Raw genomic sequence first — 26,210 nt, 5'->3', positions numbered from 1 at the left:
AACTCTTTCGCCACATACCATCTAATACATACCCTGTCAGTACAATGCTGCCAACAGTTTCATTAGTGGTTGTCATTCATCATTAGCTTTAACATTGTCATACATGACTGACTGGAATTAACCAGAAGGGCCATCTGTCATTAAAAAATACAGATGATGTCAATTTTGACTGTCAGGGGGATTTTATTTTTTAATTAAGTAATGTCTGTTGCAAATAGCTTAATTAAGATCATTCTACTATCACTATCTCATAAAAAAGCCCCCCAAAATATATATAAAAATTCAAATAAATACTTTTTCCTATTAATGGACTAATACTGGAGAAACATTAGCCTGCAGTAACAATACTTAGTGCTCTTTGTGTCATTTGGTGCACAAGCCGGTGAAATCCATGTACCATTCCTACAGTATTTATGTGGTATTATTAAAATTAGTAATTCAAATAGTAATTCAGGATAAAAAAACTATCATATGACTGCCTATACTGCTGTAAGAAAATGCTCACTGACACATACGACACCTTTAAGCCAGCAAGGTGAATTAAGACATTAATTAACAAATGCAAATTGCTAATTTTTATTTCTGCCCTTACAGCACAAAACAGCTTTAAAACCACTTAATTTCTAACAAAGTCAGCAAAAGAGTTTCTTGTTTTCTAGAGTCCATTTTAATACAAAGTACATGCATATGCAATTAGATACATTTGCAACTTTAAAAGTTGGAGGTCACAGTGTTTAAAAAGCTTTACCCTGGAAACATTGATGTTAGAGATGTTTGCTGAAAGAGTTGTAAGCTGCAGTGCAGTCGCTGTCGTCTAATAAGCAAATTATCCCGCACAGTATTTACTAAGAGAAGCCAGACAAGGTAATAACTGCCAGTGGGGAAAAGGTCTCAGAGGTCAAACAGGACATACAGGGAAAGAGACACTAAATTAAAAGAGCTATGAGAAAGAAACTGTAAAAAAAAATAAAATAAAATAAAGAGCTAAGAGCTGGGAAATAAAATACTGACAGAGTGGTGAGGAAAAAATGATATGTAATATGAGGACCAGTAATCATGGTAATTTATCCTTTTTCCTGGTATCCACTCTATTCATCCGTTTTACCATTGTACCGTTTTGTCTGGTTGAATTAGATTTTGCAGCTTCCTTGCAGGCACCTGCAATCTTGCATAATCATACAAATATTACCTGCAGGGAGACAGACTGTGATGAGACTGCTTGATGAAAGGAGGCAACACAAGTAGACTGTGAGGAGGTAAGATGAGGACAGAAACACCAGAAAATAAAGGGAAGGTGGTGACAATGTGTGCTGTGTGTGGACATAGGTGACTGATTAGTTTCTTAGTTTCAGTCACACATTTCCCGAGCTTTCAATCTCATCACATGATCTTCTTTAGCAGATGAGAGTGTCATGTCCAACAACTGGGCAAACTCCATCTGCATTAGGGATGCCATGGTAACTAATATTATTGACCGGTTATTAAAATGGTGACAACACTAGTATCCCCAAACACACTGGCAATTTTTTTATACTTAATATCTGCAGAGCGCTGTATCAAGTTATTGTAGGGGTGTCACGATTTCGATTTTCAAAAATTGATCGAAATAAGCCTTCAATTTCGACAACAGAAATAAATTATTGAAATGAGTTTTATCATGAAGTGGTCACAGGAAGTAAATCGTTTTTGACAGTGAGTTTGTCACGTACTGCTATCGTTCGTCGGCAAAGCATCTGCAAATCAAAGCAATCTTCTTTTTGGCCTTTTTTGACAGTGGATCAGTTGGACATATTGCAGGAAGAAGTTTTATACAGGCGACGGTAAGTAACGGAACAAGAAACAGCCACAGTGAGCTCTTAGATGAAGAGCTGCAGATGACACACCTCCAACTTATCAGTGAGGTAACCAACTCCTTTCCCAAGTCATCAAGTTCCCTTTCAGCATTAGGTTTAAGTCTGTAATGTTGCCAAATCCTTCACCATTGTCTTGTAAGAGAATTCTCCATAGTCGTGATAAGTGGAATCTGACATGAATGCGACCCATCAGTCCGGCTCTAATCAACATTTTTGTTATTTCTCTCTCAAAGTAACTTTAACATTCAAAGCAACACAGACAACATGTACTCCACTTTTATTATTCACATGCTCAGTCAGGGAATAGTGACTATCCAACACACCCGCCCTGACAGGGACTCTGATTCTAAGACCAGTGCTGTGCAAAAAGGTGAATCCAACTTTATCTATTTGGTATTGCTTCAGCTCCCCGAGTAACTCAAGCTTCTTCATTCCCAGAGAGGTGACATTTTATGTCTCAAGTGACAGTTGTCAGACCTGCTGCCTTGACTGGCAATGCGGCAGACCCTAACAACTAACCTTGCAGATGGTGGGCATACAAGACAGCTTCTGATGAAACTTGGATGCTATTGAGTGCAAGTACACTTAAATATTAATAAGAGATGTGGATGTGATTGCTTAAAATTCTAGAACAAAGTTTCATGTTATATTGATTGATTTAACACTGAGCAATGTTTGTCTAAATATATAATAATCAGAATGAAGAAATGTTGCATAAAGACTATTTACTACGAGAAAGCGCACATAGTCTCTCACCTGCTCTGGCAGACTGGCACAAACATACACATTTTTATTCACACCAATGCTTTACACAGACAAGCTCGCACCTACCAAGGACAGAGGCCATGTGAAAGCCAAACGGGAGACAGGAAATGTTCAGAAACGCCACTAGATTCCTCCCTCATTAACTTTCTCCTCAAAACTGAGAACTGCTTCACGTGGGTACACCCGTCACACGCACACATGCATTCAAGCACACACACCCACATGCATTAAGAAGCAGAGAGAGGTGCGACTTTAAGTCTCCTCTTTTCAATTCCCTTGAGCAAAAAGTCTGGGTCTGGGCTGAGGTGATAAGTGCACTGGGATACCGCCCAGCAAATACACACACATACTCACACATAGAAAGGAAAAGTCACACAAAGTCACACTAGAAAGTCAAAACAGCTTCTTCACTCATTCATCCAATGAAATTGTGTATAAATCTAATTTTGCTCAGGAACTCATTTGTAGAAGACCACACACACACACACACACACACACACACACACACACACGACAACAACATAATCAAACAATATTTTAGTAGTGTTGCAATTTCTGAGCTTCCACAGTGTCACAAGGAAGCAGAGGAATGCATCCTTATATAGAATAAATGCTCATGCATCACTGTACTGTTTAATTGGTATACATCCTACACCTGGAGCCATTTATAGGTCCTCAGCAACATCCGTGCTTACCTAAAGTGACTCGAAGCATGTCACAATGACACAAGCATGTGTCCACAGGCTGTACTTAAAAGTGATTATGTGGTGCTCAGCATGAAAAGCTGTAGCAACTATTGAAGCTGAGAGGTGGCTCTGAATAGGTACTTGACTGACAAGTGTATGAAGTGACCACCTTTTTCTGTGGTTACTGGAGAAATGTGTGTTTTTCTAGGCTCTAAATCATGTGGTTTATTTTTGTTGAGTGTTTTAATTTTGTAGTAGTGGCAGTGTAGCATAAAGGATACCACAAAGGAAAGGGACTATTTTTGTGATCACAGTACTGAGACATTTCAGTAAAATGATCAGAAATCATTACGTTATTGAAGCAATTTGTGCAAAATCTAAAATGAGAATGGAACAACAAAAAAAGGCTTTCATGATTGCAAAATTAGATATTTACTCTGTGTGTGTGTGTGTGTGTGTGTGTGTGTGTGTGTGTGTGTGTGCGCGTGTGTGCGTGTGTGTTTGACTGACCAGTTTTTTCCTCTTGTCCTGCTCAGTTGGTGGCTCCTCATCATCACTAAGCTTGGGCTCCTCAAAATGGCTCATCAGCATGCAGCTGCAAACACAGTAATATTCAACTCAATATTAATAACCACACATAAACCTGCACAGTAGGAGACAATTTCAGAAATGGCAGCATGCACACACAGAGGCACACAGAAAAGGCTGAACCCTCTGGCACTCTAGTTCACAGCTCTGCCTGCTATTCATATTGGTTCATCTGCATGCATAGAGAATTAAGAGCAAACCCTTTGTGCTCAGTCCAAAGTCTGTGTGTGGTCTTTTTTTCTTTTGTCCTTGTTACTTAACCCTTATTGTGTGTAAAGATAGGATAGTGGGGGTCATTTTAACTAAATTATACCCAACATATGACATTTAAACTAACAAAACACAACTTATTAAATAAATTGACAGAACAGAATAGATAAAAAATGAAGCTTAGTAACTGCAATCCAGTCAATATTTTTCTATAATAACACGAAACAAGAGACCATCTTGTGATGGGATCACACCAGCTGTGACATCCATCAACATGCTCACATTTCAATCCATAACTGCTAAGTAGTCATTACTACATTATGACATGAGTACTGCTCAGTAGTCACGGGTCACACTGTATCCATCTTCAAACTCAGATCTTTATTGTGATCTCAACTACATAACTGTAAAGTTTAATGGCTTCTTCTTAGACAGTTGCAATGCTGACAAAAATATGTCCACAGAAAGACAGACACAGACATATTAATACCTGGCAAAGCACTCAAAACTGCTTCTGCGATAGTTCCCGCTAAAATATGTGTCTACAGGTTCACATTTTGCCATAAAGGTGAAAACATTACCAGCCCTTGCTGTCAAGGCTTGTAAATATAATGAACCATCAGAGAATTATAACCTGCATCTGCAGCCCTGGCTTTAGAGATCTTATAGCAAATTTAATCACTCTCACTGATCTAATATCAATGTTTTTGGATGTTTCTGTAGCAGGCTGCAGTTTCCAGTAGCCAAACAGCAGACAGTTAGAGACCAGCTGGTGATAAAACTGAAGCTTTTAGCAGCTAAAGAGCCAGGTAATTCCCTCTGGAGTTTGTAAGCCAAAACAGAAGAGAAGGTGAATGGTAGACTTGGATTCATCAAGTGGCCTAAAACACAACTCCAAATGAATGAAAACATTGCTGATAGCCAAATATTTACTTCCTTTTTAAACTTCTACAGCTTCAACTTTGTTGAACTATAACTTTCCTCATTCTTCATTTAATCCCTGTGGTTTTAGGAATAAAATGTTGCATATTGGATCTGTACAGCACAAAAACACATTAAAGCTTTCTTCTGTAGTCATCAATGGATGGTGATTGAGTTTTTACAATAACAGTGGAGTGCCATGCTGAATTTGCTTGCCAACTGGCATGTTGTTTTACTGGATTTATCCATGGCAGCAATGTGTTTCATTCTTATTCCACATCACGCAAGAACAATTCTGAACCACTTATGACAACAGATGAATAAAAGGAAAGTCTGTTTATTTGAAACTTGACTTAATTCCTAAATACAGGCAGGAAAATTACAATACCCACTGCGGTGTGTCTCAGTGGATCGCATTTACAAAATAACAAATAAAACTTGGAGGAAATGTGCACTGACAAATATGTGTTTGTCCATTCTGAAGCACAACAGGGAACCAAAACAATTCAACACATCACTGGCAAATAAAGAAACATTTACACTAACCCTTGTACCCAACTTTTCAGTTCATTTCACACTGGCACATCTTAGGAGGGTGCCAAGTGTTTTCGACAGCAGAGAAAAGGTTTCTGCATGTAGGTTAACATTTACTAAGAAGTGAGCACCATGCTACTGGGACAGAGAGCCAGAGGGGAAAGTGATGGAGCCTAAGGGGAGGCTGTGGTTAACGTCTCCTTCCACAGTGAGAGAGTATTTTCTGGCCCATTTCACAGGCCATAATTTTCTAAGAGAAATGTGTCCTGTCCAACACTCCCGCTCAGCCTCCTTCAGCACACTGTCATGATCCATGACTGAGGGATTACTTTTACATCATTAATTTTAAAACTTTCTTGAGAGGTTTGTTTTTGATAAATTCAAGCTTCAGCTGCAAATCTGGATTTGCAACGGCTTCAAGTACTTTCAAAACACATATTTCAACCACTGTTTCATCATGCAACGTTTGTTCAATTATGAACTTCATTCACTCGTGAAAGCACTGACTGAAAAGTTTCGACTGCATGATTTAGAAGTATTCATGCATTTGTTTTTCTTTGTTTTCAATCAGAACCTCAATTCCAGCGAATCTGGGAGGTTGTGTAAAATGTAAATAAAACGGTATGCAATCATCTGCAAATATACTGTTTACAGAAAACAAATACAAAGTATTCCTGAGCATTTCTTGTTGCCCCAGACCTCACTTATTTGAAAAGTGTTGCTGTAACAAATTTAGGGAAAAAAAGCATATATTCACAACATCTTTGGAAGTTCATGAGGTAAAAATTTTTATGTATATTTACTTTGTACTGTTTTTAAATTGCGTTTATGTAAAAAAACAACTAACAAATGATCACAAACTGTCTTATGATTTACACACCATCCCAACTGTTTTGGACTCGGGCTTGTAGAAAGACACATGCATACTACTTACTCTTTGAAAGTGCCTGTTTCGGTATCTTCTGTCATTACATCGTGCAGCGCCTCCACGCAGATGTTGACGATGCCACAGAACTTGTCCTGGATCACACTGATAACACAAAGACAGGGCAGACTCATAACTCATTTATTCATTAGTTCAACAGCTGTGCGTTTGTGAGATACACAGAGATGGGTATTCGTCCAAAGGACCAAATGGTCATCGAGAGCATCATCATCAACAGAATGCAACAGTCGAGGTTAAATCCTGGCAACACTGAAAGTGATAAATTGTCTGTCAAAGAAACATATGGCCATCCAGAGAAAAGGGTATGCCATCCATCAACTCATGTCATAGAACACATGTCCAGATTGTTCTGTCTTTATGCATCTCACCCTCATCATTTCACCTTTAGCTTTTGGGTTCATGCACCTGATAGAAACATGTTACTACGAAATGGTTCAAAAAGAGAAAAAGACAGAGGGAAATAAAAAAAAATTAAAAAGCCAGAATCATCATGTGGGTAATAATGCATTGAAAACATTCACTGTTTTTATGATCCTACAAAAAACATGTTCCCAGTCCTCTGATCAATCATAAAGATGTCTTTCCAGCTGTTAGGGCACTTTTATTGTCTCCAAGCACACATTCAAGTGTGAAAAGTAAAAATCAACAATCAGTTTTGTCTTAACACACAGCCTTATGAGCTGAGTCTGGTGATTGTTCCACAGGAAAGAAGCATTATAGAGTCTAGGCTTGCGGGCTTCCTTTACCTGAGATCTTTAAAATATGCCAGCTCACAATATCTGCCACCGAAAGCTTGGAGACATGCATTGATGAATTATTTGATTCATTCTTTGAAGGCACTGGAAAGGAAGTAGGTTTTCCCATGTCAATCAGAATAAAAAGCAGGGAGAGAAAAGAATACAAAGACACAAAGAGTGAGTGTGTGTGGGTGTGGGCACTGATGCATCAAAGGGGTCTGTCACTTCAACTACTTGGCTAGGTAGACCCCAGGCAATGCAGCATAAAGCTCACTGAGCATGAAGTCTGGCAAAAAATGCAAAAATCGGTGCATGACAGACAGATACCCAGACAGTTACATAGACCTGTCTCTTATTTTTTTTATGAATGGGAACTGCTACTTAAATATATACTCATGCTTTAAATATTGCCATCAAGACTTAAATAATGTGGAAGCTGACCTACAGCGATAGAGGATCCAATCCAGTCAACATGTGACCGTGCACTACAATCCTATTTTCTACACTGTCATGTAAGAAAATGTCTCCAACCTACTTGAAAAATGTACATGCAGATACCAACAGACAAACACACATGTATGATTAGGTCCCAGGATAAAAGAGAAATAAGAAAGGAAATTGTATATTTAAGGCTAATAAATACTGAAGTCAGTTTTTGATTTGATTTTCACTCCGTAACATTTCACTACTAATATTCTAGGAGAGTAAAATACATCACTGAACATCTTTGCCCTGGATTTTCTTAATAATAGTCTCAAATTGGCAGCCACATCAACAACTGGATGCAGGCATTGTATTTAAGATCCCTTGTCACATTTAAACATGTCTGTCAATTCTAATTCTATCCACCTCTCCAGTGATTACTTTCTAATGGCTGACTAGTGCTGCTGCTTCGTGCCTGCAATTCAAAGTGGAAACCTGATCTGAAAGCTGACGGGCTGTGTGCAAAGATAAACTCGTCGCAGCAACAAAATCCTCATCAGAATGAAGTCTCTTTATATCGTCCAGACTCCATAAACAAAAGGAGGCTGCAGTGAAGCAGTGACCAGTGAAGGCTGCACACAAGGGCTTGTTCAGACCTGGTATTAACATCTGTCCTGAGCAGTCTGAGCTCTGAGTCCAGCTCTAAGTACAAATGTGAATGCCCCCCGTGATGCATTGAGGATGCAATAGATATCCTATCACTCACAGACCACATTCAGAGGTGGTCTGGGTCGCATGTGACCACATTCTTCATGCAGTAGGACTGCCTAGTCAACTGATGTCCTTCACAAAACACATCCCGTCTTCACGTCCTTCTTTCCTTGTCTGTTTCTTGCCTGTCTGCTACTGTGTGTCTTAACTGCCTCTTCTCCCAAAATTTAGCAGCTTTTTGGACACACTGTTTCAACCGATTTCACCACTGACATCAAATTTATGGGGAAAAAAGCATTTCCCATTTCCTTAAAAAGAAAAAGTTTGTTTGTGGTTTTGTGTTTAGGAGAAACTCCATAAACTTTGTGGAATGCTGGCAATGACAAATTCCTAATTATTTGGGCCTCCTGGTAAATTTGGAAAATGCTATGCAATACATTATTTTTCTTTGAGTAAAAAAACATTTTATTTGTTTGTCCCAGTGATGTATTTATTTAAATATAGAGCGGGGAAGTAAGATCGATGACAAGTGAGTGGTCTTAGGACACATTTCAATGCCAGGTGTGAACTGACGTACTTAAAGCTGTTCACTTGTGATAGGATCACTCAGAAGGTACGTGAATACCGGGCCTGGATAAGGTGGAATTTCTTCTCCACAGCACATTAATCCAAAACTTACTGCTTTATTTGCACAGCAATTACATTTTTCATCATTTTAGTTACAGACTGTTTAGAGGCAATTACAGATTAATGGCCTATGATAAAAATCTTCTCTACTTGGAGAGCCAGTGCCACACTGCTGTAATACTACATCTTGACTCTTATAAAACGCACATATACTGAATGTTCCAGCTGAGCTTGGTGCAAATGGATTTCAAATAAGCATCACTGATTACATTTGATGCTGTTGAGCATCATTGATTGGGATCATTAGAGTAGACTCTAAATAGCCCAAGTGCTTTGGTTGTGGAAGTTGTGTATCACTCATGCAAGGACTAAAGGTGGTGTAAAACTTCAGTTTTGCTACAACAGTTGCATTAGCAAATTGAAACCATGGGGTTTGCAGTTCACATCACAGTTACCAATTATATTAGGGAATATCCTAATGGCAGTACTGAGAATTGACCCACACGGACAGAAAATTAAGACTAACCTTAATATATACTTTTCCAAAAATATGTGTATGTAAAATGTAAAAACAACAATTAAAGGCAATGAATTGCATACAAAATGGAGAAATGTTTTACTAAGAATAAATTACTTGCAAAAAAGAGTAATGCACACGTGTTTGCATGCATGTATGCATGCTACAGCCAGGTTTACATTTTAATCTTTATATGCTGAGTGACAGTTTAATTACAACCTTGTGGTGCCAGAGAGTGGATAAAAAGCAAGGCAACAGAGCAGATACAAAAGTCTAAATTAAATATGACAACTATTTAAAAGTTTTGATGAGGAAAAGAGTACAAAACAGAATATTTAATTCCTCTGAACCTGAGGTACCACATACTTTGAAGACACTGTTATTATCATGATTACAAAGGCCATAAGAAGCATAGGAGATGCAGATGCAGGGAAGGAAGATGTGCATATATTGATTTATAAGGTCCTTGGTATTGTTGAGTATTGACATTACGGAACAGAAGCTTTACCTTGGAACAGCAAACTGTCAGTGATGATGAACCGGTACTGAGAAAAGAAAGGGCTGAATAAGAGGTTCTGATGACTAAAGCAGTCTTCTGTGAAAATGACCTCCTGGCTGTGCATGTTAAATACAAAATGAAACATAAGTGGCATTACTTTGCACAAAAGTTTCACAAGGCTCAGAGTACATATTATCTAAGGACAAACAGGACATTAATGCATTTAAAAAAGGGTATCTATCTATCTGTCACAAAGGTGACAGATTCAATAAAAATAAATCTAAGTGATGTCAAAAAAGTGAAAAGGTAACATCCATCAAGGGGCTACAACAAGGCTGTCTGACACCAATGAACAACAACACAATCATCTGAGAGCTGAAACAATGCTATTTTCAATGACAGCACCTGACAGCACTGTAAACTGTGTCACATGATACTGTGACAGCAACAACACTTCTTGGACAAATTAACCATCATTTCCTCAAATGAAGCAGACACAAACAGCTTATAAAAGAAAATTGATTTATCCAATGTGATATTCTTTATTTGTACACCAGAATGAAGCACCCTGTCCAACAATGATTAATAAGAAAATAAATACTTCTCCATGTATCACATGCCTGCAGCTGTTTCACAGCCCTCTAGCAGCACCCTTTTGCTTTATGCCTTGAAGCACATTTCCAGTAGTGCGTTCTATTGTAGATCTTTTTGAGTGTATAATACTGCTTTATATTTTCTTTTAGAATATTTGATACTGCAAGTCAACAAAATTAACACCACATACCATCAACATTACTACTACTACTACTACTACTACTTAGTAGTAGTAGTTTTCAAATATTGTTCCATTTCCAAATATTGTGTCATGACAGACTTCATAATCAACCAGGAACAACCAAGAATACCTCCATGTTCTGGACAAACTCCACTAATACGTGCTGCTGTTCATAAGGATGCTCAGATTAAATTGCATTCAAAATAACGGATAATGTTTCTAAAATACGAATTAATCAACACTGAAGCACAGACTAAGCGGAGGTTTCACAAGTGACAGCACTCACTCATGTAAATATATATTTAATTATAAGGCCAGAGATATAGTTGCTTTATAACCACATGAACATAGTTGCTTACATGCTAGCCAAAATACTTTGTGCATAACTGGAGGATACCACTAGAGGACACAGCAGAGAACTCTGTGTTTGAAGTCTGTGTTTGCATGATATGCTTACTGAGCCATGACCCTGTCAAGATCTGTTCTTTCTTCCAGACACTACCGATTATTCACATATTTAGGTAAAATTGTTCTCTAACAAGCTCTTATCTCCTTTCTGCTAAATATAACACCTAATTTGTGTTGCTAACTAATCATTTGAAAAGCTTAATCAAAATTTGTAACTTGTGTTTGCCGATTTTCAGTAATGCATGCTATTTTGAAGTCATTTGAACTGATAAATGATTTTTCACCCTAATAGTTCAATCATTATGATTGAGGTTCATTGTTTAGCACCAGAAAAAAACAAAAGATTTAGGCTACCCCCTAATTTAAACTTCAAGTGGGATATGTTCATACATCTATTAGAAAAACAAAGACTGTTAGATAATGTTAAGGGAAAACATGGACCTCTTCTTATATAAGTTATGACTATGTGGGAAAGTTGATTTGTCATGCAGCACTTAAACAGCTGAGGCTGTCATAATCAATTGCTGTTGGAGACCAAGGATGGGGGCGTAACAAAGGATTTCATGCCTGTCTACATCTATGATTACCATATCTGGATTGCTTAAAACTGAGCTTCCCAAAATCTTGATAAAAAAAAATCATGCATCACCATAAAGTCAAATGGGACATCACAAGACAAGTTTATCACTAAACTCCACAGTGACTCCTTTGAACAACTTCAAGAGAAGTTTTACTCAGCAAATGAAATGAGAAAGAGCTCTTTTGATGGCATGTGAAGAACATCCATTGGTAAAAGTTTGCTACACCGCCCCTCTGTGCACCTGTCACACTTAGGAGAAGATAGCAGCCTCATGACTGAGGTAAGAGAAGAACACACTCTCTCCATCTTATAAAATGTTAGTTTAACTTTGGTATTTGATCTACTCTAGTATTAGTTTACAAAGGTGTGAGCACTGTATAATGTTTTGACACTGTAGGACTGATCACCGTATATGGATCCCACTTGCACACTGTACTTCCGGTTACTTTCCACCTCGGATTCAATCTACAGGGCTGAATTAATCTTTTCAAGGAAAGTCACCTTTTCAGCGGGAATTAGCCTTCAAGTCTTTCACACTGAACAACATCAGGAGTTTTGATCTAAGAGGGACTGTCTTCTGTGTGTGGGTGCATGTTTGCCTCTTTGGCGTCATGGCTGAGAGATTTTGGTCCTGATGGCGTTGCCTTCCCGGCACAGCAATCCACTACAATTAAACTAGTTGTGGTAAACACCTGTGGTCCCACACACAAAAGCAGAGGCATAAGTGGATGCATTCACTTACCTCACAGGAGCAGGCGCACACACACAAGCACAGAGAATCATCTCATGCCCTCAATATGTCTCTAATGATAGACTTTGGCTTTAAGTTCAGAAAGAGAAGTGGTAAATAAGACAAAATAAATGATTGTCACATGTTTGTGTGGTTGAATGTGTCAACATTTTTGTAGAAGGGCTCCATTCTGTTATGCATCAAGCATTGAGCCCATGACGTCATGTACTGCATCCTGCATGAGCCGAACTAAAACCTTGCCCGAGGATGCTGTCTGACATTTTTTAGTCATTCTTATCACACTAATGCACATAAAAGTGACCATTTTTTCTGATAAGTTTAAAAGTTTAGTCTAGCGATAAAAATAGGGCTCCCACTCTTATCTAGAGGTCATTGTCCAGGACATTTTCAGTGACGATCTAGCTGGTATGACAGACAGGGATTGCGGCCATACACTAACATGTTCCTCTCTGTTGAAGTCTGATTTAAAAGATGTGCAGTCTATGGCTAAAACTATGAAATCTGAGATGCTTAGAAATGAGGACAAATTGATCACAGAATAATGTAAATTAACCTGCAGATAAACACTTAACTTAAACTTAACTTTTAAGAATATCAGTGCACAGAGTTATCCGATTGGTTACACTTCACGAGTAAAAGACAATCAACACTTAAGGCTGTGTCACAGATAGGCAGGCTGCTCCGGTCAGTGGCACCCTCGGACAATAAACATCGCAATCTCATGATCTCTTTCTGTGATGAAAAGTTTTCCAGTTAAGCCACTGAAAATGGCCAAAGTCATAACCTACAGGATTTTTCTTTTAATCAGTCGCTCTGCTTTTTTTTCTTCTTTTGTAAGACTCTACACATGCCTCACAGTGTAGTGCTTCATAGTAAAACACAAAGAGCATCTGTCTAGCCAACTATTAATTATTAAAGCTAGCAAGAACGACAACTTTAGCAACTAAAACAAACTAATCAATCAATTTAACATTAATCAACAAGATAGGAACCAAGCATTATAAATCTATAAAACTACTATTTACATTTGAAGCATAACGTAACCTACATTATTTGGAGTTATGGCCACTTTAGTACTGAGCAGACTGGCTCCAAATGATATCCCCAGCCCATGTCCTTATAACACCCATGTGGAGATTGTTCATCTTAATATACAGTCTTAGGCGTCAAGTGGTCTCTACTTCCTGTTTGCACCACAGAAAGCATGTGTGAAAACTGCCTACCTTTGACCGTATTTTGCATATATGCATATCACTGGCACCCATATGGTGTTAAGGCGACACTGGCTAAGCTGTTGATTTTGCACAGCAGGATATGGCCGTGGGGTAAATATCTGGTATCTTTTTTTTACGACGGCTCATATTCTCTGTTGTTAGTGAAAAACATTCAACAACAAAGACCTCCCAGAGAAAAATAATTCCCCCAGCTATAGTCTATAAAGATAAACAAACACTGAATAAATCATCTGTCTTCCCCATCCCCTTATTTGCCCTTATGTCAGCCGACAGCTGACAGAGTAGATGCTACCCACTTTTCACCAGCTCAAAGACCCATCTGCACATAAATGAATGATAAATGTTTCTCACCTGTTGTCAGATGGTAGGAGGGAAAGCAGGGCCAGCGATGACAGCTTCCTCCTTTCAGGCTGAGTGATGTTGTCCATGCGGTCAACCCACATCTCTATCACATTGCCCAACAACTGGTCCATCTGATGATACAAGATAGATGAGGGAGGAAGACAGATTGACAAGAGGGAGGGGAGAGCATTAAAATGTAGAAAGAGGACAAGGAAAATAGAGTTGCAGTTGAAGATGCAGTACACTGATTTTATTTTAATGCTTAAAAATGTTAGCCTAGTGCTGTCATAAAAGTCAGCTAAACTGACCTTCCCTGCTTGTTCCGTCTCATTTACCTTACTGCCTTGTCCTCTGTCATCAAAAAAGAAGATGACCGAGAGACAAATAAGAGAGACATCCCTGTGTCTTACATTAATTTAGAAGCAATGCCAAAACAAGGCAAAATCAATTTTACTCTGGGTCAGACAAAAACAGCAATGTCAGAGTCTGAAAATGAAGAGGGGACGGCTCTAAACTTAAGGGCTTGAGAATGTTACCGTTTGCAATTCCTTGGCTCATTACGTTTAGCCTCGTTCAGAGTGATTCCCATTTAACAGGCACTTTGCAGTAATGTCGCTCACAGACATTCAAAGAGCCTGTGCTGAGAAGACAGAAAACGAAGGGCGGACAGGGCGCATCTCACCTTCTGGCTGCACTCAGAGGCCATTTGAGTGAGCAGAGAATAGAAGAAGCTGGAGTTCTGGAGCAGGACACGGCCCATGATTCCCAGGTAGGTGGACATCACCACGGGATATCTCTGTACAACAAACACAACATTAATGCACAATCACACATGCAGCTGCAGCATAGCTTTTACATTAAGCAAAGGTCATTAAGCATGATAAGTTGAAAGAAGATAGGTCATCTGACACAGCAGAATCCTGTAACGGCAGCTCATGACCTTTAACTGAGCGGATGATCAATAAATGCCACTATACATCATCATCATTACATCTTTAAACATCCAGCAAAAGAATGAAAAGAATGAATCTAATCCCAGTCCAGATCTGTGCAAAACGTAATGGTAAAACTCACCTCGCCGTCCACGATACCTCTGAAGACAGCTGGCAGCAGGGGCTGGAACATGTGGGCTCCCAGTATAGGGCTAACCTTTAAAGCTATCTCTACCACCTGCCGAGACACAGGAAGAGGGAGGATAAGGGACGTTATTCGGAGAGAGGAGTAAAGAACAGAAGCAAGGAGAAACAGACAAGGAGATTCTCGGGAGAGAACCAGAGATGGATCAAAGAAGGAGTGTGCACAAAGAGAGACAGTAAGGGTCAGACACAGGATGATGTAAAGACATCAGCAGAGAGGACATACAGGGGGAAAAGGGAGTTAGTTGGAGCTTCTTTTTTAAAAGATAATGAAGAAGTGAAGAAAATCCTCCTTTTAATTAAGAGTCTGACCTACAGTATGTGGCAGACAAGGTTAGTCCCTTAAGTTTAGTTTCCCAAGAAATTTGAATGAGCTCTCTGTTAGACATTAAAGCTGAAATTAAAAGAAAACTTGACCTAAAAATACCTACCGCTTAAGTGCGGCAACTAAAAAAAAGGAAAAAGAGCCATACTAAGACAAATTAGATAGAATAATACAGGTTTACCCTCTCTCTCAACCCTAACCAGCGCTGGTTATACCTGATGAGGCTGCAGCTAATTCGTTACAAAGGGAAGCTTGCATTTTTCTTGTCATTTGAAAATTTTAAGCCATGGTTGAGAGGATGGCTTGCTCATCCTGACCAAAAAAAAGTGTTAATCGGAAGTGAGGAAATACTATGGATTTGAAAATAAATAACGACAGGGAGATCAGACACCCACCTGCAGAGCTTGCCGGAGAATGGTGCGTGACCAACACCTCAAATTTGCACTCTTTTCTCTGTGACCACCATCTGCTTTGGCGGCTTTAGTACTTTGAAACATATTTTGATGATTATCGAGATAATATTGTGAATCGCTATTATTTTGGCCAGGATAATTGTAATATTAGATTTTCATAAAGGCGCCTTTTGAACGGGAACTGCAATACTATATACATAAATTCAGCTAAGAAAACTAATCTGACAGGACAGAAAAGCCAATAAAGGATCATTCCATCCTTATCAGGCTTCTCATGATTGGACTACAACATAATTTCAGACCACACTAACATGATGATGTAACACCAACATCAAAAATGGCATTTTTGCAAATTACAGCTTCAAACGAGCATTTTTAACTCAAAGGTCAGCAACCAAACTCAAAAGCACCGAGACAGGCGCTGAGATGCTATATCTGTCTATATCATGCATATGAACTTTTCGAAGAAAAGCCTACTGATTACTTTGATCCATCTGTCCTCAGGATGACTATGTGTGGTGAGCGGCATTGTGCTCATGCTGTGGAAATTGGCAGGTTTATTGTCTGCCTGCTCTCCTTTCCTGAGAACAAAGGATTAGCAGGAGCCAGATGTGCAATTATGCCGAGTTTTCTAAAGCTCAAGCTCTACAGTCTTATGGCAATTCTGTGTACATGTAGTACTCAATAAGTGCTTTTGCCACATGTGCACACATAACACACCTATTGTAAGTCTGAGAGTGTACCAAGAGAAATGATAACTCAAATGATGGACCTGTGCATCTTCACCCATCAGTCATCATACCTACTGACACAAACACTGCACACACAGAGCATAGTCAGTGTGTGAGCTCAATGCTGATAGCATCTAATTGAAAATTAAATACATTTGCCATTAATGAAAACAATCACAATCACAGCTAATTATCTTTGAGGGAGAAATATGCCAAAATCCTGAGGCTGGATTTCATTTTGCATTATTATTAAATTGCGCATGGCTGATCACAGAACAGCCCTTAAACTAAAGTCTGAGGGACTCAAACCGTAATAAGACAATATCTCTAACTAAGAACTAATCTAGGAGTATTTTATGGTCAACAGACACTTAGATCCATCGAGACCAAAGCTGATATCGGCGCTCGGTTGATAGAGTTTAAGTAGATTTATCTGAGCAGTTTTGGTGCTATTATGTGATCAGATGCCAAACTGAAATCTGTCATAAAAAACATTTGTTGTGAAGATACAACTTTCTGAAAAAAAAACTCTGATGAAGTTAACTGTATTGTTTATTTAGCAGCCCAATTATCTTTTCTTCCAAATTGTTTTGATGTTCAGATATAAAAGAAAGCTGGCCAGACAAAGATGAAGAGAAGCCTGTTTGAGGTGCCCTCTGTAGCACGGTCTCAAATAATTTATTAGAACTGAGAATACCAAAGCTCCTCTTGCATTATAATCCGGTGTCAAGTCACAGGCAGCACTGTCTGTGTCTGCTTATGTGCATGTGTCTGAGTATACAGCACTTTATGCCTCTTCTGCTGCACCTGCTATGATCCAGGCCACACAGACAGACCAAACAAACACCGTGGTTGAACTTAAGGAGGGAGGAAGAAAAGTGAACCATGAAGAAAGAAAGAGAGAGAATAAACAAAAAGAATTTAACTCTGTGTGTGAGAGGGATGGAGTGACAGTACCTTGAGTACTTGGACCTGTCCCTCATTCGTGATGTCTTTCAGCAGATCACAGAAGGAGCGGCACAATGATTCTGCATAGTTCTGTGAGAAAAAAATAAAATAATATATATATAAATATATATATCTATAATTGTATACAACACATGTGAGTTTGTGTCAGTGTGTGTTCGTGTCTCACCTGCAGGAACTCAGTGGCAGACAAGTATATGTAGGCATTAACGATCTGAAAGCATGTGCGCAGGTTCTCGGAGCTCAACTCTGGAACAGAACATCAGATGTATGTTAGACTTCACCAAGTTAGAGAAAAGGGTTGAGTTAATGGATGCATGCAGGAAGAGGAATACAGAGGCGGGCAGTGAGGGAGGACAAAGACACTTGATAAATGATCCTGCTGAACACATTTAGACTGAATTGCATACTGGATGGATGGTCTTACTGGCTTTGTTTGCTGAGAGTAATCATCAAACACTTTGCTTTGGGAAAGGTTCAGTGTTCATAGGTTGCGGTTAAAGAAAGAAAATCATTAACTGTGACTGAAAACTGTAGAACTGTATAGTCTGTATAATCTTTGATATCAGTGCAGAAGAAATTAAACCTTGGCACCATGCACTAACAAAATAATTCAATTAAATGTCTAGGAAAAAAGGTTTGGTATCCGTTTTGTTTTTCCAACTAAGACGATAAGCTCACTACAAACTTTTGTTTTTCCACCTAAGATGATAAACTCACTCCAAACTGGTACAGTATGGTGTACAACTTTAGCTAGAGTAAGTATTGTTACATCAGTGAAATACCTTCAAGGATAATCATTTATTCACTCTGCAGAGGGAACCTTCTGATGTTTTATTAAAGCATCCTTTAGACGGCATCGAGTGTTGCTCTTACATGCCGAAGAAAGTTTGACCCGACACAAAAAATGAAACAAAACTGACTTATCATGGTGATTAGAGCTGGAAGAGTTTTTTTTTTTTTTTCTCCACCATCTTTTTCAACACATCTATGATGCAACAAGTGTACACTGCAGAAAAAGCTTTGTGGCAAGTGGCTGCTTATCAGACAGCAATAGTGTGATGTTGTGAAGATCTATTAAAAAGAACCACAAGCTAAATTATTAAGCATGCTACTGCCTCTGCGACATCATTATCCTAGCTTTAAATATTTCCTACTTTGTCTCAGATGTTTTTCTGACCTTTGCCGTCTTAGTTCATGTTAACGCAGACCTAGCACAGCCTCATATATCAGTGTTGGATGAGACCCATGGATTTGGTGTATATACATGTATTTTTTCACATTTAGGTGCATTTTTTGGACTTTATGCTTAACAAGCAGGGGACAGAGGTTATGATGTATGAGGCTGCACTCAAACAAGATTCAAATAGAACCATAGCCTAGAGATAAAAGCAACAGTAGCGATGAAGACTCAAGAGGACAACAATGCTGTAAAAGAGAAGACGCTGGGACATTTTATCATAAAAGAGCAGATACGCTCCAACAACCTCAGCAAGTGTAACCTCAAAAACAGTTCACTCTGAAAAAGTTGAGACATTTTGTAAAGATACTGTATAGAAATGCATGAAGATGAAAAATGTCCCGAAGGTAACATTAACAAACACATTTTGGACCATTTGCAGACAATCATACACTTGAGGCTGGAGTGCGAAGAATTGACTTAGGCCGTCAAGTGTGCGTAAATGCACACCTGACACCACTGCTCTACCGTGGCTCTAATTGTAAATGGCCTCTTGATCCATGGAGCAGAGAGGAAACAACCGTCACTGACATGATCAGTTGTGTAATAGGTTTGGTGTTCAAGTCGAAAGTGGAGGTTGAATGAAAAAAAAGGCACTTCAGAAATACAATGTGATGTTGTGCATCGTGTTTACGAGCAAATGTGTTGAGAAGGACAAAAGACAAAGCTTGCAAATTTAGCCAAATTCTAAAGCATTGAGAGTATCTTGCCAGGCTGGGGAGCAAACGTAGGGTTCAACATAGAAGAAAAATATAAAAGGAGAAGAGTTTTACACCATAACTAACATTTACACGGTAGGAATTCGGTGTGACAGTAACATAAGCTGACACAGTAACAGACCTGGAAGTATATATACAGACCCAAACACTTACACATTAGACACACAGAGGTGAGAGGTGAGGAAGAAAATAAGAGGGGACTTAGACACAGTTCCTCAGGAAGAAGGACAGATGGGAACTAAACCCCCAACACACACACACACACATCTGCACAAACAGCATCTATACATACACCGAGACCAACATCTGCATGAATAGGTTGAGAGTAATATGGGCCGACAGTGTAGCTGACTCTAACACCTAGAATAGTTGTTTACTTCATACAAGTTGACAGGTTAACTATTTCCAAAACCCAGGATAGCAGTGCATGCATACAGGGGCCAGATATTATGGATGTAAAGGGGATTTATGAATACGAACATAACTTAAACATTATTTTGATGTTTAGTAAAGAAAGACGTTCAAATTCAGTAACTCCTCTTACAACAACTTTCTTCAAAGGGGTCAGGGCCCAACGGAGTTCCAAGATGAATGTGAGCGCCATCGGATGATTCAAGAAGTATGAATTATATCATGATTTATTTTATTATATCAAAAATAGCTTTTTTCTTGTGCGCTACTGGTGCGCTAATTTTCTATTTTAATAGTGCCTGTAAATATTGTTCAAATGAAATACTCTGGGAAGAGAAAAAAAATCATTGTTTGGTTGATTGCTCGATGTGAAGAGAGGTTAAAAGCATTGCTTCATTTTAAATGATCACAAGAAAAAAGGTTGTTTTCAAGTTCACCAAATATTTGTTCAAACAAAAGTGCTATTCAAAGTCATTTGAATAGCACTTAGTTATTAACAAAAACTGGTAACTTGGGTTGAAAATGCTGAAAAAAAAAAAAAAAAAAAGAGTGAGTCACTTTCTCCTTCTTACTTCTCCCTCATTCACAATTCAGCAACCTCCAATGCATGTATCTTGTCAGTGTATAGCACTGTTCCTCTGTGGCACTGTCTTGTTACATACAGCTACATGTTCATTTCAAACATAATACCTAAATCCAAAGCAAAAGTTTTGACAAAACCTTCTGTATCTGCATCACACCTCACAAACCTATTTTAAATGCAGCGTTTACTCATCAAAGTTTGCACTGTACAATTAGAAGTCAGTGGCGAGTGGCAATAAAGGAGCGTCCAGTATGACCACACTGGTTCATACAGGTGATATTAATGCTGATGCATGCAATATGCTTTCTCCAGCCATCTGCCAACTACAGTAAGGTAATGAAGATAATGTATGCTGCCATCTGTTATCTGTGCAGGTACTTAATGTATTCCAGGGGCCTATTTAGTCAGCATATCAGCCAACATGAATATTCAACATAACAGAAGACAATGATTGTTTTCAAAGGCACAAAGATATGTGCAAAACAGGAATAAGCAAAGAAAATAAAGAGTAATGGTCACATAAGTAAAAGTGACACCAAATATGCAGTAAAGCAAACGTTCCGCTGTTTGCATTCTCATTTTGAGCACAATAATGTGGCAGGGGTACTACAACGTAGAGTGTCATGAGGAAACAAATGAAAGCTCCACTACCAAAAAATGTTCTCCTGTGGTCAGGCCAGGCTGTCCGTTTTTTATAAAGGCAACAGATTGCTTAACAGTGGGTGAACAAGGACACAAAGTGCCATCAGACAAGGGAAACTTGACAAGTCTGCAGAGCAGCAGAGAGGGTGAATGAATGATAGTGGTTCTTTGTAGTGTCTGCAGACACAGAAATGACTTTTAATGGGGTAGATATGGGAGCTGTGAAGAAAGAGTGAGTGCCTCATCGTTCTTAAAACTTACTTAGAGGCTGCATAATCAGCACCTGTGCTGCATTTACATTTTTTCTCACTTAAAAAGGCACAATATGATAGAATTTTAGTTTAGATGAATGTGAAAAGCAGTTGTGAATGTGAAAGCAGTTTTGATGTTATGCCACCAAAGCCTATGTATTATGCTGCAGATATAGCTACTGAAGTTGGCATGCTAACCAGCCAGCTCCGGTCCGTCTCGTCTTGTACTCACTTCGAACCTGAAGAAGTGACAGTGAGTCACTGTAGCGTCCTGTCAGTTCAACAACACCACAGTGTCTTTTTTTTTGCCTAGTTTGGCTTCTGGCAGTGCTGGACTGATCCAGCAAAACCCCCGCTCAGGCCTGTCAGTATACTCCTGTCCTCTCCTGTCATTCCCGGAGTCAGAACCCTTGTCCAAGACACTGTAAATCACTTTGGTACTGTATTCACTGTCTTCAGTGTCTTCAGTCTCAGTCCAGCTGTGTTCACAAAGAGGCTGCTGAGACTCACCGGCCAGACAACCACAACCTCCCCCTCGTAGCGGAGATACTTTGAGGGGTTTACTGACAATGTAATGCTTTTTTCTGTGTAAATAGATAACCAATTAATTTTAGTGTGTTAGACTCCAAATATCTCTCCAGCTGACAATAAAGTTGACTGATGACGTAAACTTCTCCATTATAAACATGCCGGTAAATTAACATTATTTACATACAATTACCATAATCTGGACATGTGGCTAACACTCTGACACAGCTCTCATAGCTTTTCATCCTGTGCTGTGATTTCAAAATATTTTTTGCAGCAAAAAAGAAGAGAAAAAAAACTGTATAGTGCAGATTCAAAACAAGCTTTCAGGTTTGATTTAAAAGTAATAAGCTTTGAGTCAAGTCTAACATCTTCATTTTTCACAAAGCATGAGAGCTTAAAGCAGATGGTAGATAAGAGTATGAGTAATCTAAAAATCTTATTCATGTGATGAGAATCTGCCCTGATCCAGACTGAGTAACTGAAACAAAGACAGAGACTGCACGAAGACGAGGCCTTCAGCCACTGCTGGCCTCCAGCTGGTGGCATACACCTAAACAGCTCTCACAGTAAGCCTCAAGTGACAGCTTATCAGCATTGAATACCATTGCTTTGAGCTGAGATTCCACCAGTAGGATTTCACAAGCCCAGAGTGACACCAACTTGGAAGGGAATGTTTATGTGAGCTACAAGCCAAAATCCCAAGCACATTAGAAACTGTAAGAACCTGAAAGTGCGACCTTGGGATGAAGAGCCCCAGGAGAACACCTCAGACTTGAGGTCGTTTTTGTTTTTCGGTTGGTCTATTTCAGTTGGCAAAATGAGTGCTACAGGTTAGTGTTGTCCTAGTTTGCAGAGTCTTTTGTGCATTATCTTACTTGATTCCTCGCCTGTATGTTTTCAGGATTTATTGTACATTCTATTAGATGCATTCACCTTTATTTTTTTCTTTGTACAAATGATACAGCATCTTCAAGTGAGTAAGAGGGCTGCAGACCACAAACATCTTGCTGTTTTCAAGTGGCATCTCAAAAAGCACACACTGACAACTGTTAATCAAGTAGGAAGGACTACAGGAAGCAAACATGGATCTGTGAGCATACTGCACACTGCTCTGTGGAAATATTATCATACTTTTTATCACATCTGAGTGAGGCAACATGATTACACTACTTCATCTTCTATCTCACAGTAAAGTTACACTTGCTATACTTGCTTTTATTCCAAAGGCAAGAGGGAGGCAAATACATGTGTATGACAGCTTTCCAATCTCTGGCCTTCAATAACACTACAAGCACAACCACTGTCATTACTTGCCTTGCTGATAAGCTGTGCACATACTGTAGTAATATCCTCAGAAGGAGAGTTTCCTATAATAGCAACACAGGGAGGGAGAGGTCCAAGTATTCGTATAAAAAGGAAAAAATGAATTGAAATCTCATTCTGGGCTTGAGGTCAGCCAGCTCAGAGGCCAGGACTTGATAAGACTTTCATCATCTCTTCCCCTCGCTATTGCAAATGAACCCGAGGCTCCCCAAGTGTCCATGTATGATGAATACAAACACCCTGACAAAATAAGACCGCGTATGGAAATTGGAAGTAAATTAACTCCCATTCCCATACAGTATCCCCACACTTTTTCAATGTGACACAAACACGACACAGACAATAGGCGGGTGGATTTACTGTGACTCGACCCAACTTCAGCATTTCTGATTCTTTTCAGCTGCAATGTGAAAGCCTGATAAATGACCATTGTTATTCCAAAGTATCAGCTCACTAGGCTATGTGCTGGGATTGGTTTTTTCATTTTCACAATTAAACTTTTTTAAACAAATTGTATTATTACAAATAATCACATTTTCAGATCCTAACGTTGTCAAATTTAACTTGATTTTTAAATTCCCTTCTCATTATCACCAATTAAATTGAGCAAAATCATGCACATCCCAAAATACACACCCAGCGTCCAAAGATGTAAAAAAAAAAAAAAAGTTTGTGCAATGTACTGCAATACACTGCAATACTTCTTTTATTATGAACTAAATTACACTAATTCTTGTTGACACGGGTAAAGGGGTGTTATGTGTAATGTGGTAATTTTTAAATCTTTAGTTGGATTTGGATAGAGGTAACTTACACTGAAAAGTATTAATATTTTCTAAAATGTTAGAAAACTCTTGTGAATATTAAAGTAAAACAGAATAGAGTGTTTTGCCAAAGAACCCCCCCACCCACACTAACACACACATACACACACCCACACCATTTGCTATAATCAAATAGTCACAAAAACAGCTGCTAAAGCCCTGATTAAGCTTTAGTCAGTACATCCTTCATAGCCCTGGGCATATGCTGCACAATCCGCTTCGGTTATCAACATTAACAGGAAAGCGAGCCTCGCATCCGACTGCGATAACGGCCTCTGACGTGCCTCTAATGGTTGTTGGGGACACTGCTAAAATGTCGGCCATCTCCCAGCCCAATTTTTGCTTCACAGTATGTGACGGGGTTGACAATGTTAGGAGAGGAAAGTTAACAGACACCAAAAAAGAAAGTTGTGCCAAAATCTGCACTGGTGCTACAAGGACAGCCAGTGCTTGTTGAGAACATTCACGCCAGCCAGCTACAAACAGCTTGAGCTCAGCAAAGCTCTAAGGTTGGAGGTTTTATAGCCATAAAATGCATTTAACAAAATGGCAAATGGACTATTCCCATTTTTATTGTTATTCAGAGGACAACCTCTGGAGTGAAGTCAAACCATGTTTTATTGCGGAGTGCTGATGATAGCTGCATAGCCACCTTATTAAATCGAAAACTCCTTAAAGACTTCTTTAAGAGTAACAAAGTATCCCTGCAGCTCAAAGGAGCCAGCTTACTTTTTTACTGTACACAAAGGACTCGCTGTAAAACATACAAAACAAACGGCCAACAAGAGCCATGGCTACTGTGCAAGATGAGAAGTCCCTTTGGTGCTCAAGTGACCAAGGCTTTGGAAAGTCGTGGATAAGTGATCATGCTTAATAGAAGCGAGACAAGCTCAGCAAGGGATTCGATGAAGTGGCAATCAACTTTAGTGGGAGACCTGTATAAGATTACAGCAATGAAAAGACAGCAGAAACCTCACAGCACCGTAGGAAAAATCTTAAATCTCACTTGAGTTGATACAATATCAGCTCAAGATTGAACAGATCAAATATTTCTTAAGATTTAGACCACAAAGCAAAAGGGATAATGCACAGAATCCCCATAAATCAAGTGCTATAAATATTATATAATCTCAGGATGTGTTATTCAGTGTTCTTCCAACCCTGCCTTTAATATGGCCAAATATGTCTAACATCAGTGATAGCTGTAATCAGGCCTCACTTCCAGTTAGTAAGCGTTTAATAAAACGGTTGCCTTCTGATGGGGATGTCCGGATTGATCCATGGGGCACATTAGCAGGGCAGTCCACTGCGAGACCACATTCTGAAGAATGTAAGTGATTTCTTCAGAAAGCGTTCACAGGCTAACGCTGAGGGTAAAAGCTCTCTCAATACAGTATCATTGATCTTTGTGGGATGGTCTGACATGTCTGGTTTCACCAATAATTGCTTACTGATGGGATGTTCATGAAACAAAGCATTGTATTGTCCAATTTTGTTCTGTTATTACTTTAAAGCAAGGTCATGTAAAAACTGTCTTTTCTCATTTATCTATCTTAAAATGGAGAAAGTCAGACAATTAGAACAGAAATGAGGGTCGAAAATTAATAACCAATTGTTTAAACACTCGATTTGTCATTCAGGACAAACAAAAGTCTCAAACTTTTACTCGTTCCAGGGTTTATCGTTGTTAACTGGTTATCTTTGAAATTGGAACTGCTGTTCAGACAAAACAAGCTATTGTGGCACCATTGTAGATGTCTGGAAGTTGTTAAGGGCACAATTTTTGGTGGATTTTATGGACAATACTATTAATCAAAAAATAATCAGCAGATAATAATAAAGACTAAAGGCTATTGAAGGCGACAGACCTTCATTTCTTAACTCCCATGTTTTAGGGTAATATTCATGGTCAATGCTGGACAGAAACCATAGTCTTGCATTATTCTTGTGGGATTGGTTTCTGTATTGTGCACATTGTACAAACTAATCATGTTTTATAGTGTGACA

General features: G+C 38.9%; 1 protein-coding gene across 1 annotated transcript in view; it reads right to left on the bottom strand.

Annotated features, from left to right (window-relative positions):
- The window catches only part of ipo11 (importin 11), a 117,925-nt gene that overhangs the window by 21,916 nt on the left and 69,799 nt on the right, over positions 1-26,210 (bottom strand). The window contains exons 23-29 of the mRNA XM_084359230.1: positions 17,849-17,928; positions 17,671-17,751; positions 15,183-15,278; positions 14,791-14,904; positions 14,118-14,239; positions 6,492-6,587; positions 3,815-3,899 (exon numbers count right to left, since the gene is read on the bottom strand). Of these exons, the coding sequence (XP_084215356.1) occupies positions 3,815-3,899; positions 6,492-6,587; positions 14,118-14,239; positions 14,791-14,904; positions 15,183-15,278; positions 17,671-17,751; positions 17,849-17,928 (674 nt within the window). The remainder of the gene's footprint in view (positions 1-3,814; positions 3,900-6,491; positions 6,588-14,117; positions 14,240-14,790; positions 14,905-15,182; positions 15,279-17,670; positions 17,752-17,848; positions 17,929-26,210) is intronic.

Source organism: Pagrus pagrus, assembly GCF_965226575.1.
Source record: "Pagrus pagrus genome assembly, chromosome: 8".
NCBI classification, from domain to species: Eukaryota; Metazoa; Chordata; class Actinopteri; order Spariformes; family Sparidae; genus Pagrus; species Pagrus pagrus.
Note: the sequence above shows the minus strand (reverse complement) of the source record. Positions and strands in the feature narration are given on the sequence as shown.